General features: G+C 48.1%; 3 protein-coding genes across 6 annotated transcripts; 2 read left to right on the forward strand and 1 right to left on the reverse strand.

Moving 5' to 3' along the window:
- The first annotated feature begins 184 nt into the window (after positions 1–184).
- On the forward strand, positions 185–1,329 carry Polr1D (RNA polymerases I and III subunit AC2 l(2)37Cg). The gene is made up of 3 exons (XM_069051820.1): positions 185–868; positions 919–1,019; positions 1,070–1,329. Exons 1-3 carry the CDS (start codon positions 854–856, stop codon positions 1,260–1,262), a joined length of 309 nt encoding a protein of 102 aa, XP_068907921.1. The 5' UTR covers positions 185–853; the 3' UTR covers positions 1,263–1,329.
- A 25-nt stretch (positions 1,330–1,354) lies between these two features.
- Positions 1,355–2,924, forward strand: LOC138133846 (testis-specific serine/threonine-protein kinase 3-like). The gene has a single exon (XM_069051819.1). The coding sequence runs from the start codon at positions 1,368–1,370 to the stop codon at positions 2,460–2,462; it is 1,095 nt and encodes a 364-aa protein (XP_068907920.1). The 5' UTR covers positions 1,355–1,367; the 3' UTR covers positions 2,463–2,924.
- Positions 2,609–15,440, reverse strand: Liprin-beta (liprin-beta). 4 transcript variants are annotated; one of them, XM_069051806.1, is made up of 9 exons: positions 14,428–15,440; positions 14,194–14,360; positions 5,583–5,963; positions 5,447–5,530; positions 5,199–5,394; positions 4,734–4,956; positions 3,880–4,687; positions 3,701–3,829; positions 2,609–3,233 (listed from the first exon to the last, which is right to left on the reverse strand). In XM_069051806.1, the coding sequence occupies exons 1-9, from the start codon at positions 14,759–14,761 to the stop codon at positions 3,117–3,119; spliced, it is 2,439 nt and encodes an 812-aa protein (XP_068907907.1). In that variant the 5' UTR covers positions 14,762–15,440; the 3' UTR covers positions 2,609–3,116. The 4 variants fall into 4 exon arrangements, with proteins under 4 accessions (XP_068907907.1, XP_068907905.1, XP_068907906.1 ...); XM_069051804.1 differs by lacking the exons at positions 14,194–14,360; positions 14,428–15,440 and adding exons at positions 6,679–7,274; positions 9,709–10,801 and having other exon boundaries at positions 5,259–5,394; XM_069051805.1 differs by lacking the exons at positions 14,194–14,360; positions 14,428–15,440 and adding exons at positions 6,679–7,274; positions 9,709–10,801 and having other exon boundaries at positions 3,733–3,829.
- Positions 15,441–15,742: the final 302 nt, after the last annotated feature.

Genomic DNA, 15,742 nt, shown 5'->3' on the forward strand with positions numbered 1-15,742 from the left:
ATTGCCGTCAAGTCATCATGTCACGTTGCATAATCATCACTCAAAGATATTATACAAATTTACGATTTGTGTTTCATTGAAAAGATGCGATTTTTGAACAAAATTAGAGACTGACAACATTTTTTTAAGAGATAATCGTTGCGCAAGTGACAATATTCTTGGAACATATAATTTTTTGACAGTACTATTTTAGATTATTCTTTTTATTTACAAGAATTTGTATTCTTTGAATCTCTTTACAAAGTTAGTTTATTATAAAAAGGGGGCACGGTATCGAGACCAGATTTTATTTTAACATTATGGATATTTCTATCAATTTCTGTTAATTAAAATTAATTTGTCCTTGAACATTGTTCCTCCACGAAGTATGAACGATGATTGTATTACGGTTGAAGTGTCGAGTTTTTCATTTTCTCAATCGTTGCGTGATGTGAGAAGTTGAGAACTGAGAACATAAGTTCAATGTATGAGCATGACAATTATGATTTATGAGTTATGACATAAACATAACCTTACTTATGTTTTTCATCAATTTCTATATGAAAATCAACTTTCTTGAACAATAAGTGTTTTTGAACATTATGCAATTGATTAGTTATTTATGACTTCTTTATTACAGTTCAGTGAGAACTGAGAATCAACAGACAGGCAATTATTATGAGCTTAGCACAGATAGCGAGAGACTAAAAACTTTGATACCTACTTATGGAAGGGTATTTCGTACTTAACATTTCCAGAAAGTTGAGAGCACATCGTACATTGTGTCTTGTTTAGAACTAAGGACTAGTTACTACTTGCCATTGCAAAGCACATGCTTCCACTTTCCTCAATACCTCAATAACCTAACCTCAAAATGCCGATCACACAGGTAAGCGTCACATTTTCCTTGAATTTTGTACGAATTTTCGACTTTCACAGATAGTAGGAAACCAAGAGTCGAGCGAATCGTGTCGGACCTTCATTTTACAGGGCGAGGGCCACACTTTGGGCAACGCCCTACGATGGGTGATCGCCGGCAAGTAAGTCCAATCCCCCTTTCAAAAAAGCAGTTTCAGTATAAATTTTGCAGCCCCGACGTCGAATTTTGTGCGTATACCGTGGCCCATCCCATGGAGGCCACAATGCACCTCCGGATCCAAATGCGCAAAGGTCGCGCTGTGGACGCTTTGAAACGAGGATTGGAGGATTTGGTTTCTCTTTCGGACCACGTACTCGAACAGTTTTCACGGGAAAAACAAGAGTTTGACGCAATGTTTGTTTGAATTGTCTAATTAAATTGTGATATTTGACTTTGACTGAATAAATGTCATTTTTGGTATTTAATCAAAATGTTTGTGTGAAATTTCTTGTCCAATGCATAGTAAAGAATGGCGAAACCACCGGATCACACAGCCTCGGAGGAACTCACGCTGTCGAGCAGGGGTTACAGACTGTTCAAAGTCCTGGGAGAGGGTTCGTATGCCAAAGTATACTTGGCCGAGTATAGGGGCAACGCAGGCGACGACAAGAACAAGCCCAGGCAGCTAGCGTGCAAAATCGTGGATACCACCAGAGCCCCCAGAGATTTCGTGAAAAAGTTCCTCCCCCGAGAGCTCGACATCCTCGTCAAAATCAACCACCCCCACCTCATCCACGTCCACAGTATCTTTCAGCGCAAAGCCAAATACTACATCTTCATGAGATTTGCGGAAAACGGCGATCTCTTGGAGTTTATCTTGAAGAAGGGGTCCATCTCGGAGGCCCAGTCGAGAGTGTGGCTCCGCCAGTTGGCCCTCGCCGTGCAGTATCTGCACGACATGGAGATCGCTCACAGAGACTTGAAGTGCGAAAACGCCCTCATCACGAGCAACTACAATCTCAAAGTGTCCGATTTTGGATTCGCCCGATACGTGACCGACGCCTACGGCAAACGCCTGACCAGCGACACTTACTGCGGCTCGCTCTCCTACGCTGCCCCCGAGATCCTCAAGGGCTCGCCGTACCACCCCAAGATCGCCGACATCTGGTCCTTGGGGGTGATCCTCTACATAATGCTCAACAAGGCGATGCCGTTCGACGACACCAACATAAAAAGACTGCACGAACAGCAGACCAACAGACAGTGGAAGTTCCGCTCGAAAGTGGTGGACATCATCAGCGCGGAGGTGAAGAGACTGATGGGACACCTGCTCGAACCCGACACGGGGAAACGGTGGAAGATCGACCAGATCATCGCTTCCGAGTGGTTCGCCATGGATCCGCGTCTGGCGCAACTCAACCCTGCAGAACAGGCGGCGATGCTGCACGCGCAGGAAGAGCGGAAAAAGTACATCGAGAACCTGCGGAAGAAATCGTATCCCAAGCCGCTCAAAGGCGAAGGCTCGCCGAAAGATGTCAGCGTCCTGAAGAAGGAAGTGGACACTCAAGACAGAGACAAATTCGCCAATCTCAGCATTCCGAGTATGATTGTCGATGATCCATAGCGTTCGCGGGTTGATTGTGACACAGCTTTGACCGTCCATAAAACAAAAGTAATAAATAAGCGCAAAACACCTTAAATGTGTCGTCATTTTCGGACCGCTGGGGGGCGCTCGCGTCGGTCGCGATGACAGCATGATTCAAACGACCGTTCAGTTTGATAATATTTAATGTGATAATAAAAATATTCAGTTACACGTCCATGAATAAAAATACAGTAAACAAGTGGAAATTTTACATAATCAAAAAAAAGTCGGAGTGATGTTGGATGATCGGTGACAACATGAGATACAAAAAGGCGTCAACAACTTTAAACCTACTTAATACGAATTGTTTTGGTCAATTTGTTAAATATGTCTAAAATCTATACCTACTCATCAATTGGTAACAACAATATTTAAATACTGTTAATAAGTTATAAAAAAAATATAAATCCCACGATTATAATTATCAAAAAAAAAAACAAACAAACATCGGCAGCCTTTTTGGCACATTTTCACAATAATAATCTTAACAAAAAAAAGTTAGTTTGCCGACGATGCTATAATCTCAAATCGATAAACAAAAAAGAGGAATCTCATGCACTTTCCTAAGGCAAATTGTTGGGGGGGAAGACATATTTGATAAATACTTCTCCAATCGATAATACTTAAAACTTATTAAACATGTCTTTGTGGTACTGGAGAGTTTGCGATTGATGCCGGCGACGACCGTACCAACTTCTGTTCAACGTGATGAGAGACATCCTCGACCCTTAGGCTTTCCATCTTCATCATCTAGAAACAGAACCGTGAAAATGACGCGGACCGGCAGCTGATAAATGAATAATGAAAAGAGTGCAAACAGCAGCCACGACAGTACTAAAAAAGCACAGAACAAAACTAGTCATCGCACGGGATGCATCATCTACGTAGAACTAATCTACTTGTTCTAATAGATTTACCCAGCACACACACCTCGTCTGACTCTTTCCTGGAACTGTTCCTATTATCAAAATACACTAATCAACAATGAATGATTAAAATCTCAGGAATCTAGAGAGATCCGTTCGTGTAGCATGAAAGAAAACCATTATTTTGTAAACCAGAACCCTTTTTAGTCCATTAATCATGTTAAAATGAAAGCGATTTTGGGAGGGGAAAACCGTGACGGGTCTCGTTCTGGCGCGGCCCTTTTTAACAAATCATTAATATCGGCCGATCGAGCGAAACCCGTGCCATGTTAGAAAAGTTAGTACACTTACACCCATGTTAAGAGCAGAACCGTTCAGTTCACCTGACTGTTTGTCATTCAGCGGACAGACCAGATCCCCGTAGTCCGCCTCGCCTTTGCTCTTCTTCCGCTTCAGAGAAAACTGAGACTTCTTGGCCACCTGGAACACATCATTTTAACGCGACGGCAACAAACTCGTCCGATTGGCACCTTCAACTTGGACGAGGGCGTCAGCGGAATGTACCCCATGGTCGACTCCGCCTCCCTCTTCTCCTGTATGATCTCCTTGCCGAGCAGCTCGTTGAAGTGCGTCTTCAGGTGCCTCCTCAACAGGGTTTTTCCTGGCGGGATCGACAACAGCGACGCCAACAGCTCCGCCGTGAACTTCGTCTCGAAAACCATCAGCCCTCCGTGCACTCCCGCGCCCCGCAGGTTCGGCGCGTACTCGGCCAGGTCCACCGCCCTCAGCCACTCCATGACGCGGTGGGTGGTCCACAGCGAGATCTGTTTGGGGGTGGGCTTGAGGGGCTCTTCGGGCAGCGACCTCCGCTGCAGACAGCCCGGCTCGTAGTCGTTCTCCCTCAGGACTTGGATGCCGCGTCTGATGCTCGCCACGTGGAGCATCGAGGTTATGTGGAGGAGGGCCAGGTCGTCGACCGTCAGTCTGTGGAGGACGCGTCCGTCGACTCTGTTCAGCAGGAAGTTTTCCTTGTGCTGGGGCAGACCGGTGTCGTCGAGCCACCGCAACACCCACGCCGTGTCCAGCTGGCCGGCCTTGGACAAGAACGGGTCGCTCGAGCCGTTCTCTTGCGTGTCGATCAGCGCCAGCTGCAGCTTCTTCTTGTGCAGCAGGTTCTTGATGTTCAATTCCTTCTCGATGTCGGTGATCGGGGCCTCCTGGAGCTGCTGGCCCGACTTCACCCACCGCTTGGCCTCGGGAATGTATTGATCCAAGCTGAGGTCCTGCAGCCAGTCGCAGATGTTCTCGGTGTCCCACTCGGCGAAGGGTCTGTCGGGTCTGCAATCGACATCGTTGAGTGTCTCGACGCCGCCTCCATACTCACTTGACGGTCAGCTGCGGCTCGCTCCAGCCCAGTCGAGCCGCCGCCGTCGCCCGGACGCCGCCCCTCTGGAACTCGCCTATGCCCGGCAGCTCTTCCAGGTTGCCCGAACCCGAGCGCTTCATCCTGCCGAAGATCTTCTTGATTCCCTTGTTCCTGTTGAACTGGAGCGTGGGAGATTGGGGAGCGTCGCCGGAACCGTCCTCGATGATCTTCTCTGTCTCAGCTGCGCAAACAAGCAAATGAAAAAAGCGTCGCAGCTGCGACGGATCTGCCACAAGCAAGCCGGGAAAGGATTTAAGTAGATAGCTCGAGTCATTAGTAGCGGAATCGTGGGGGCCCCGATCCGACCCCGCGCTGGAGAGCGGAGTCGAGAGGGGCCCCGGGACAACGACACATCGACAAGCTTGGCGGAGAGCGCTCGGTTCGGTTAGTACGGCGTCATGCCAAGACGACTAGAGCTATCACCTAGATTGGGAACGGAGAACCCCCTGGCCCGACCCCCAATGAGTGAAGAAAGGCCCCTACCGAACGCCACACCCTTCTTCGACGGATTCGCGTTCGAGTCGACCGTGGAGATGCCGCCGCCGTTGCTGATGAATTGCTGACGCGGCAAGCTTCCGTAATGGAGATCGATCTGTCGCTTGTAGTTCGCCGGAGGAGTCTGCAACCGACCGCGTTTCAATTTTTACAAACTCATCCTCCAATCCACTCACTTTGGGCGCTTGCACTTCCTGCTCTCGCCTCGGACTGCTCCCCGTCATCGTCACGGGACTCGGAGACGGCGACATCCTCAACGCCTGCCACACAAAAAACTCACTCGAGAAAAATCGCACGGATCGGATTGATTACTTGATTGCCGGCGTGGTGGACGGGCGTCGACGTCTGAGACATCCTCGGCACCAGCGGCGGCTTCTTCACGTCCCCGTTGTTGTTGAACTGGCTCCGCAACTCCATGTTCTCGCGCTCGAGGGCCGCCTGCTGCAGCTTCAGCTCGCTCATGATCGACATCAGTTCGAGCTTCTGCGTTTCCAACGACGACCTGGACAGGACCTCGCGCTGGAACTTGTCTTCGTTGTCGGACAAGAGCTGCTTCTTCTCCATCAGCGTCTTCTCCAGCTCGGCGATCTTGTCCGTCTGCGCCTCGATCTGGTCGGTCAGCACTTGGACCTGCAGCTGGAGGCTGTCCTTTTCGTACTGCAACTTTCTGCATTTCTCGTCCTGTTCGCTCGGCTGGAAGCACACGCGGGGATCGATTAAAATGCGGAATGTGGAAGGCAAATATTGGATTTGGAAGCTGACGGTTAGTTTGTACAGGGATTTTATTAGATTTTTCGCCCGGTTATTGTCCCCTTTTTTCGGGTTAATTTGAAGGGTTATCGCGACCTATCATGCAACACGGACGTCCTGGCCGAAGGCGAATGTACAAAGCGTTTCGCAACACCCACGACGGACCCATTGCTGGTTGCATCATGTTCTATATAATCACACAAAAAAAAAACAAACACGTTGAAATGTTTTTATTGAAGCTTGCGATCGACATCTCGCAGCCGCCGGCACTTTTTCGATTTATATTTGTCCTTCTTCGCCGAGTTTTATTTCGGGAAACATCCGATTACTTTAATCCAAATAAATCCGATTCTAATATCATTTCGAAGACATTTATTACTTGCGAAAATTTGTTTTGACAATAAATATCTTTGCATTGAGACCACCCTCCCCGGAAAAATTTCATCAAGATCGGAATTTATTCCGGATTGGAGTCTACCAAAGCGCGGCATCTCAAAGGATTAAACCCTAAACAAACTACAAACTGTAATCCTAGCCGCAGCAGTGGAGCAATTTACATTTTTCCCTTGGCTCCCGACCGCATCCTTTGATAAATTAAAAATACACTGTTAGTACGAGAGACTAGGAGGTTGATTAGTACACCGCTCCTCCGGAATACCTTCTGGTAGGAGGTCCAATGGTATCCTCTCTCGCCGTAGTAACAACACGGCGGGGCCACGTGATATCCGCAACATCCCATCATCTCGTGCCTACACCTATTGCACTCCCCGTACAAGTCCGGGTGGCTGCCCCTCTCCATCAGCATCGGACTGCTGCCGTACCTTTGCGGGTCCATCCGTTCGTGCCTCCTGTGGAAGTTGTCGAAGCAGTACCCCTCGTGGGGGTTGCAGCACCAGCCCTGGCACGGCGCGAAATCGTCGAGCCGGGGCGGACTCTTGGGGACGTGCGTCGACCTAGACTTCTGGTCGCGGTCTTGTCGCGTCTGGTGACGGCGTCGGTCTAGACTCCCGGGGGCGGTTTTCTTCGAGCGGCCGATCGGCGGCTTGGTCGCCGCGGCCGCTCCCTCGTCCATCTTCGACGGTTCTTTACGGATCCATCGGAAGTCGTCGTTGCACCGGGTCGAGCTGTCCCTCAAGCTGCGGGGTTGTTCGGAGGAGGTGGTCGAAATGTCGGAGGTGGAGCCATTGTTGGGCCAGTTCGTTGTCACCTTCAAAGTGGAGTCATCTTCGGGACTCGAGTCTTCCTCCTCCAGGCCTGGACCGGTCACGCTTACAGTACCGGAGCTTCGCTAATGTCCCCGACAAGTCTTTTTTGTTTGTTTGTATTTTTACCTCGGATCTGACGCACGGATTTTTCTCCGGCAGACCGATTCCTGGTAGCGACACGCGAAAACAACCCCCGAATGCGATTGACAGGGGATTATGGGACTCTTTTCGGTTAATTCGTTCGAGATTAAAGACGAGTAGAAAGAAATCGGTCACGGAACCACCCCGACTGTGATGACCTGACGAATGTACGGCAGCATCGCCGTAAACTGATGCTATTTATGTAATAGCGGTGTCGTTGGCACCGAGCCAGACATACGTCGAATTCAGGGGTACCAAAACGACGACGACGAATCGATTAATTGACGATAATTGGGACGGATACTTCCCACGCGAACAATTTCTTCCAAGCCGCAACCTATGTATCGACGGCGAGTTAATTGAAACGAATTAGGTTCGCCGAGACGACGAACAAAGACACGAAAACAGTGTCTCGGAGGAAAACCTGGCGCACGACGCGGACACACCACGTTCGGACGACGTTCCTCGCGCTCGTTCCGATTTAATGACGGACGAGGGTAGTGAATTTTTAAGGCGGAAAAAAATCACACCGACTCGCCCCCCCACGGGGAACATTACAACGATGCAGAGATCATTCAGGAGGACGTTAACGGCCCTTATCTCGCTGCTCTAACGCAAACCGGCGCTAAGTGAAAAGTTACTCGCCGAGAAAATTTTTTCATTCGCTGGGATCTATTACTTTCAAATTGAGTTTTGATTCCGTTGTTTTCGGAGGACTTCAAAAGTGAAATTTCATTAAAATACTCTCTTCGTTTCTTCACAATTTAATTTCCTAATCAAAAACCAATCGAATTATATTTTATATGGGATTTTTTATTGTCAAAAAGGACGTAATACCACTGAAAGAACGGTTCTTTTCTTTTTCTTTTAACAATAAATTTACAGTCCATTTTTTTTTAAATCAGCTGTCAAAGTGTTGTCAAGTTGGTATGAGCAATTGAAAGTGCATTTCACAATATAGGTTGGCAACGTCGAGCCGTGCAAGGTCATCGGCGCTGTCATTACGCATAACTGTCATTTGCGTTTGCGTTGAAAAATTAACGCACAAAATTTGAAAAGGTGCCTTCGCAGTGAACAGAGAGTGAAAAAATGGCCCTGATTCGGTACTGCGAATAGTTGAAAGGTGATAACCCCGAATTGAGTAAAAAGGCGATTTGTGAGAAAGCTTCAAACATATTCAATGTATCGTATTTTCCTTCTCATTTATTTCCGTAAATACTTTTCTAAAGTAGATACGTTGGACGTCTGCAATCATATGTGATCGCTTTAAAACGACAAAATGTATTCAACCCCGAAAAAATTAATGTTTTCTTCATTGTTTAAACTGCAACTGTGTTTCATTACAAAAAATCGTTGTGTTCCACTTCAATGTACCTAAACGAAAGTACATGCTCTACAAAATACTCTTTAAATACAAGTATGTACCTACATTTCATTGAAACCTTTAACACTGACTACGTTCAACATTTCAATTACGTTAGACAGACTGACAGACATAACCTCAATTTTGACGTGGGGCCGTGGGGGTTATCCAGTTGGTGTCGAAAGCACAGGTTTTAGGGTAACACAGTCTGGTCTTTTACAAAGTTTCGACACTGACAGCTGATTTAAAAAAAATAGACATAAGTTTGGAGATTTTTACGAAAATTGTTCATCGACACCGAATTGAGGTTAGTTTTAGACGAACGTCACCTTGCTTGCATTCTTGATTTCTTGCAACTGATGTGTCAACTGACATATGAAACAATTGCAGTTTTGACAGGTCAACGGCACAAAATTGACATTTCTCGCCCGATGTAAACATCATTTCGGACAAATAAATTTGTGAACACCTGGAGACATTTCAATTAACTTTCCCTCGATCGTTAATTACCGAATAACCGGCCGCATTTTTTCCGAATTAATCACCCCTCTCGGCAGGTGTTCCATTGGTGATGTATCACCAATAATTTCCGGTATTTCGAAATTAATTCGAGAATTTTCCGACAGGAACGTCGTCCTGTTTATTTTGCTTGTGGAGCCGTTATCCTTCGATCTTGAAGGTTACAATCGTAAGCGGCCGATAAAATTCGGCCGAAACGTAAATATTTACTTCACAAATCGACATTCAAATTGGAACGAATTCCTCCGGGGCAGATTTTGAGAATCTCTGGTTGGAACGCGGCGCACATGGCCGACATGTGGCCCAATAAATGCACGCATTTAAAACACTTACGATTGTGCTTTAATTAACTGTGTTGGATGAAACATCGCCGAAAATACTCTCTTTGATCCGGATCAATTTCGAAAAGGAAATCGATCGTGGACGGAACGACATTAGCGAAACTCCCGGTGAAGAATACCTTTGTAGGACAGGGCGCTCGACGCCGTGTTCCGCTCCTCCTCGGCGATGGTCTCCAGTCCTTCCCCTATGACGTGCTCCCCTTCCGAATCGCTGGTCGACTCACTACTGGTGCCCTCATCGCTCGAACTGTACCCCAACTCGGCCCCCTCGGCGCCCCTCTGGAATCTCGCACCTTCCGTCTTGGCCTCCGCCTGTCGTCGCTCCCTCTTCAACGAGCTCGTCTGCGCCACTATCCTCTCCACGTCTTCGGCGACGGTGTCGAAATCTTTGACCGCCGATTGAAACTTCTCGTCGGCGCTGCAGCTATTTTTGGCCGCCGGTTTCCTCGCCGAGGGGCCACCGACGCTCAACGCCTGCTGTTGTTTCTCCAGAACGGCGACGACGGCGGCCACGACTGTCCCGCCGGCCCTGCACAGCTCGCGCATCTGGTCCTTCGAGCCGGATGTCACTGGGAAGACATAGCGCCAGGTCCCGGACGGTTGGCACGCTGACAGACGACGAAAAACAAACCGTTGCGCAATCGACGTGCCACAAACTTCACGCCGAATCTACTTTCTATGCAAATCGGGTTATTATGTGCGTGCGAGCCGGTCCGGAAGGGCTTTCGCTTCCACTGCTTGCAAAAGTGCACCGTTGCATCACTGCACCGTCTTTCTCGATACTTCGCGTTATCGCACACACTTAAAAACGCATCAAGATGTGGAGGCAGACGGATGCGTCCCCGTGATGGATGATGCTTTGGCCTCCGCTCGATGATCCACTTAACGGACCCTCGACCTTATCGGCGCACTCCACAGCACTGCACCCACCGCGTAGATTCGGCTTAATTGCACCGATCCGCCTGCATTCGAATCCCGCGATAAACACCGCATAAATGATGGCGTCCGCGCCCAGCAACAGTTCTTGTTAGACTTGTCTACACCCGGTACATGTGTTGGGGCCACGGCAATGACAGAAGCGACGACGTCGTCGCCATTGCCTTATGCGTACGCGCCACCGACTTAAAATAAACTCACCAATTTAGACTTAAGTAACAGTTGTTCGGTGGGAGGGAGAGGGACGACCACGCACACACGTACACACATGCGAGTTCACCCACCCCACCCGCCACCGCCGCCGCCGCAAATAGACATCGTCGCATTTGCATTTAATCGAAAATTTCGCCGGCTGTCGTCTCGCGACTGCATCTAGGCGTGGGGCGTAGCCCGGCGGATACTCGACAAAAGACGATCGAATCGATCGATCGATCAGTCAAAGACGCGGAGCTCAGGTGCGAAATTTACACCAAGGACGCGGTAGAAATAGAAAACAGGGACGCGGGGAAGAGCCCCGCCGTAAGTCAAGTTGGCGCTGACGTGTTTATTGAGATGTCGGGTCGGTCACGTGACGGATTAATAATGGCGCTCGTTGACGGGGAATTATCTTTTTTGTTTCCAACGGTGGCTGGATGCAGTTTCGTCAGGCGAGGTAAAAAAAAAGACGAGCGGCGCACCGATGCAACAGGAAGCTCGTAGAAAATGTGTTCGTGTGACGAAATGACCGATAAAAACAATCGAGATTCGGTAACGAAAAAATCGACAATCGGGTCAACTTCTGTCCGACGGTGTTGATGGAGTATAAGAAATGCAAACCAAAAAAAAAACATATTTTTGTCTCTCCTAAAGAAAAATGTTTATTTTTAACGGAAAAATATTTGATTTGAACCAGAAAATCGTCTAGGAGAGCGTGCGCGTTTTAACATTTCTAGTAGCGACACAGTATTATATCCTTTTATAGGCGAATATCAGGATAATTATACATAATGCATTTGCGTCATTCATTTCAGCCAGTCACTTTCCTTTGAGAATTACGGAGCGAAATCGCGTCTGAAAAATTCGTTTTATTCCAGTAATGGAATTGGGATTTTAATGTCAAATTTTAATTAAATTCTAAACGAATTTAGGTGAATATCTCGCGACTGCGTGTTGCTAATCTGATTATGATGTCGACTTGTACAGTCGCGGACAGAAAAAAGTAGGACAAGTCTTTTTAAGAAATTTAGCTAAAATTGAGTTGAGTAAACCGGGCTTACTATGATAAATAAATAAATATTTTAATAGTAACCGTAGAAAGAGTAAACCGACTTACATTAGCGAAAAAACATTGTCCAACTTTTTTCTGACCGCGACTGTACATTTATAAAAAAAAAATAAAAGTCATTTCAAATCCCGGTTTCTTGTCACAAATCCCAACACGATCTTTCAGAATATTCCTCATAATTCTATGATGTATGGCGGGTCTGAAAAAACAATTAAAACTCGCGGTCGTGCATCACGTGGCATTACCCCGTAAGCTCCCGTTTCTCAAATGAAAGCCCGTCGCCCTAAAAGAAAACCTAAATATAGATGCACTCCGCGAAAGACACAACAAAATGAAAACCATCACCGTCGCCCCTAATCACCGTTCCCATATGTTGCCACCCGCGTGCCAGATGCGTCCTCCCTCTGCGGGTCATTCCTTCGGTGACGATTAACTCGGCTCCTCCGTTAAAATTCCGGTCCGCAAATTCCGGGCGCGCTCGTCGTCTTTGCGGCCGAAATTCCGGGTCGCGATTAACTTTCTTTCGTCGTGCGCCGTCGAACAAATTGGGCGAAAGTGTCGCCGGCGATCTGGGGGGGTGGCCCTTTAACACTCGCCGCGCGTTCAATTCTTCGAAAGGGGGAAAAACGGACCCTCCGCGCGTTCGATATCGCTTTCGGGGTCGTGAATGATTCAGCGGGTTCCGGGTGGGTCGGCTCCGGCCTGTCAATTAACGCCGCCATCCTCGCTCCCCGAATCCGGATTGTATCTCGCTGTTTAGCCTAGATAAAGCCGGACGGGGGAAAATATGTGCGGTCCGTGCTTTTAATACGTGGCGGAATTTAATAGGCGAGCTTTTATTATATCCGTTGCGGTCGGGGACAATAAAAAAGAGAGCTTCGAGTGGTGCGTTGTGCATCTCGACGAGGGTGGCGATACGGGGGGCGGCTCGGAAGTCGACGAGATCGATCGATCGGCGAAACAACGCTGATCCGAGCTTTGACGGATGACGGTCCCGGGGGAGAACTTTTTCCGTTTTCAATTAGCGAAAGAATCCCGGAGCGATCCACTTAGACCCGTGCTCGCGATATCAGCCCCGTACAAAACTTAATTAGCGTAAATAAAGCTGAAAATGCCGCGTAATTAAGAGCCGTTTTTATTGTCGTAGAGCGAGCGCGTGTCCAATCCCGAAATAAAACCGGAGGGACGAAAGAAGGATAAAAAGACGACATCCGCGAGTGATCTATTTTACGAGGAGTCAGGCGAGTCGATATCTTTCGCTGTTTACATAATTATATCCCGGAATTAAGCGGTTTATTGGCTGCGACGAATTGATGGTGGCGGAGCGTCGATTAGAAGGCGAGAAAAACCCGCCCCCGGAAACCGCACCGATTAATTATGCACATCGCGCCGATAAAATCCGGCGTGTTTGCACCGGTTGTTTTATTAACCCGCATGAAATCCGGGCACCCCCGAGACATAAACTTTAATAATCCGGGTCTAGTTCTCACGATTAAGGCGATCATCACGATCATCCGGAGACTTATTAATAATTTTATGTGTCCCCCCGGGTTATACGTTTTTATTACCCCCGGCCGTCAAAATAAATGCGATCCGAGAGCGCCATTAAACGAACACCACTTGTTCATTAGAATAAATTTTAAGCGAGTGCGTTCTACTCCCTTTTATATTAACGGGGAAAGTGTCGTCGCCCCTCGCGTGATATTAAAGAAATTTGTAAATTCCGATTTAATAACAAAACTTGGAGACTGCGACACGTTGCCACTCGAAAATCGATCCATGCGGGAGTTGTGGACCCAGTTTTGGGAGTTTCGCACGTTTTCCCAACAAACAGAACCAATAACGGAGCAAAACAAACGAAATAATTGATTAGTCAAGGTCAAGGATTCGAGAGGGAAAAAAGCGCGCCCCAACTTTCTAGGGATATTTCTTCCTTTAATGGAAACAAATTGCAGAGAGCTTTATTAAATTTCAGACTAATTCGATAATCAAAACTCGTCAAGTGAAAATCGCGAGAAATTATCCGAGGATCTGAGCGGAAACCGCGCGATTGCCGAATCCTCAAGAAAACTGTCTTCTTGCTCCTCAAGTTGCGACAACCAAACTCGCTTTCGGAGCTAATTCGAAACCGAGAAATGCACTTCTGATAAAACTCTGCACCCAACAACTCCCACCGTTCTAGACTGGTGGCGGAAAGTTGAACCGCCCTTTGAACTCTCCCGAAAGCCTTGCATCAGCGAACTCGATTACCCACCCCCTATATTACACGAGACTCCCCATATTTTTTATTTTGTTAGTGCGCTTGTTAGACAGGGGGAAGGTTTCATCGTTCGGGTTAATGCAATTGTCAGGATTTATAGGCGTGCGGTGCGTGCATTTTTGTTTTTCTTTTTCGAATACTAACCGTGTCTGTGTCGGTCTCCTGTTTCGTCCTCGGTTGAGGCCTGGGCGGTTTCCCCGCATTAACATGAAAACCGGGCGACAGTAACGGTGGCGGCACGCTGTAACTTGAAATTAAATCCGCGCACCCGGAATTCCGCAGGACCGGAGCGAAACTTTGACTGTTCCTGGCTGGAAATTATGCAGGTTTGGGGATGGGACCCGGGTGAAAGAAGAAACGAATCGACCGCCGCCTCACCTATCAGATCCTGCTGGTACATCAAAAAGCCTTGACTCCTGTAGTCGGGGTAGGGGTAGTAGGGCTTGGGGTGCCAGTGCACGTCGTCGAGAATCTCGGGGGGCGGCGCCGACGGCTGCAACCGCGGCGGAAGGGGCGGTGGGGCATCGCCGTTCGCCGACTGAGGACTGGCGGCGTCGCGCCGCTCGATCACCACGTCCCAGCCCTTGGGCACGGTCTGCTTGTCGTCGTTGGGACGGCGGCGACGCGTCGGCGGCGTCGGTGCCGGTTTCAGGCGCAACAAGAACGTGACCTCGTCGTCGCCGTCGCCGCCTCCGGCCTCCGCACCGTCCATCGCGCACCGCGCCCGACCAAATAACTGACGGATGACTAATCTGACATGTGTTATTTTACGACCGCCGGAGATGACTTCGACACTCCGGCTTCGACATTAAAAATAATCGCGACCGACTGTACGTTTTGAAGCGGCGCCAAACCGCCTCCGAATTGGCCCAACAAGTGGGACCGCGCCGCCAACCGAAATAAATCCGCACCGAGGAGGTGCACACCGACACGCCGATGTCACCGCACTGTGAGCGGTCTATCTTTGCATCCCGCAGGAACCTATTCTTGAAATAACGGCCGAAATAAAAACGCCTTGAGGCGCCGTCACCGCCAGATTTCGAGAAATTCGGAACCAGTTTCGGATTTTACGACGACCGAATTTCATCCCCCGGAATCGATTCCGGTGTGGCGAATTTTTTAACCATCCCAGTAACGATCGAGATTTATGGAGGCTCCGGGGGAAACGTCAACGCCTGCCGAAAACGCGAGAGGTAACAAATATTCGGATCGGAGGGAGATTTCCGGGTGCCGAAGACCACTTTTATGATGGACCCGGAATCAATTCGATCACGGAGCCGACTCTGCAACCTTCACTAGAAATTCACGTTCAGCCAAAAGATGCAATAAAAGATCTAATCTACCGGAATCGGCGAGGATCGCCCAAAAACGGCAGGTTGTAATTTCCTGACTATGATTAAAAAGCACAGGATAACTTTCAAAGTTTCCATCTTAATTATGTCGAGTAAATTTAATATAGAGCTTCCTCATTTGAGACGTCGCAACTTTGAAACTGAGCTTAAAGCAGTGGTAGCTACCAATGCTCGGATCGACTCTGCTCAAAATACAACTAATTATCAAAAAAAAAAAAAAACAAAAATACAATCCTATTAGGTATTAAATTATTAACCTACCACGCGTTCAAATGAAATCCTGGGCTGAGTAGGCCTTGGAAAAAGTAAACCGTTTAGAACAGTGTAAAGTTTGAATTTCC

The sequence above is a fragment of the Tenebrio molitor genome, chromosome 6, assembly GCF_963966145.1.
Source record: "Tenebrio molitor chromosome 6, icTenMoli1.1, whole genome shotgun sequence".
NCBI lineage: Eukaryota > Metazoa > Arthropoda > Insecta > Coleoptera > Tenebrionidae > Tenebrio > Tenebrio molitor.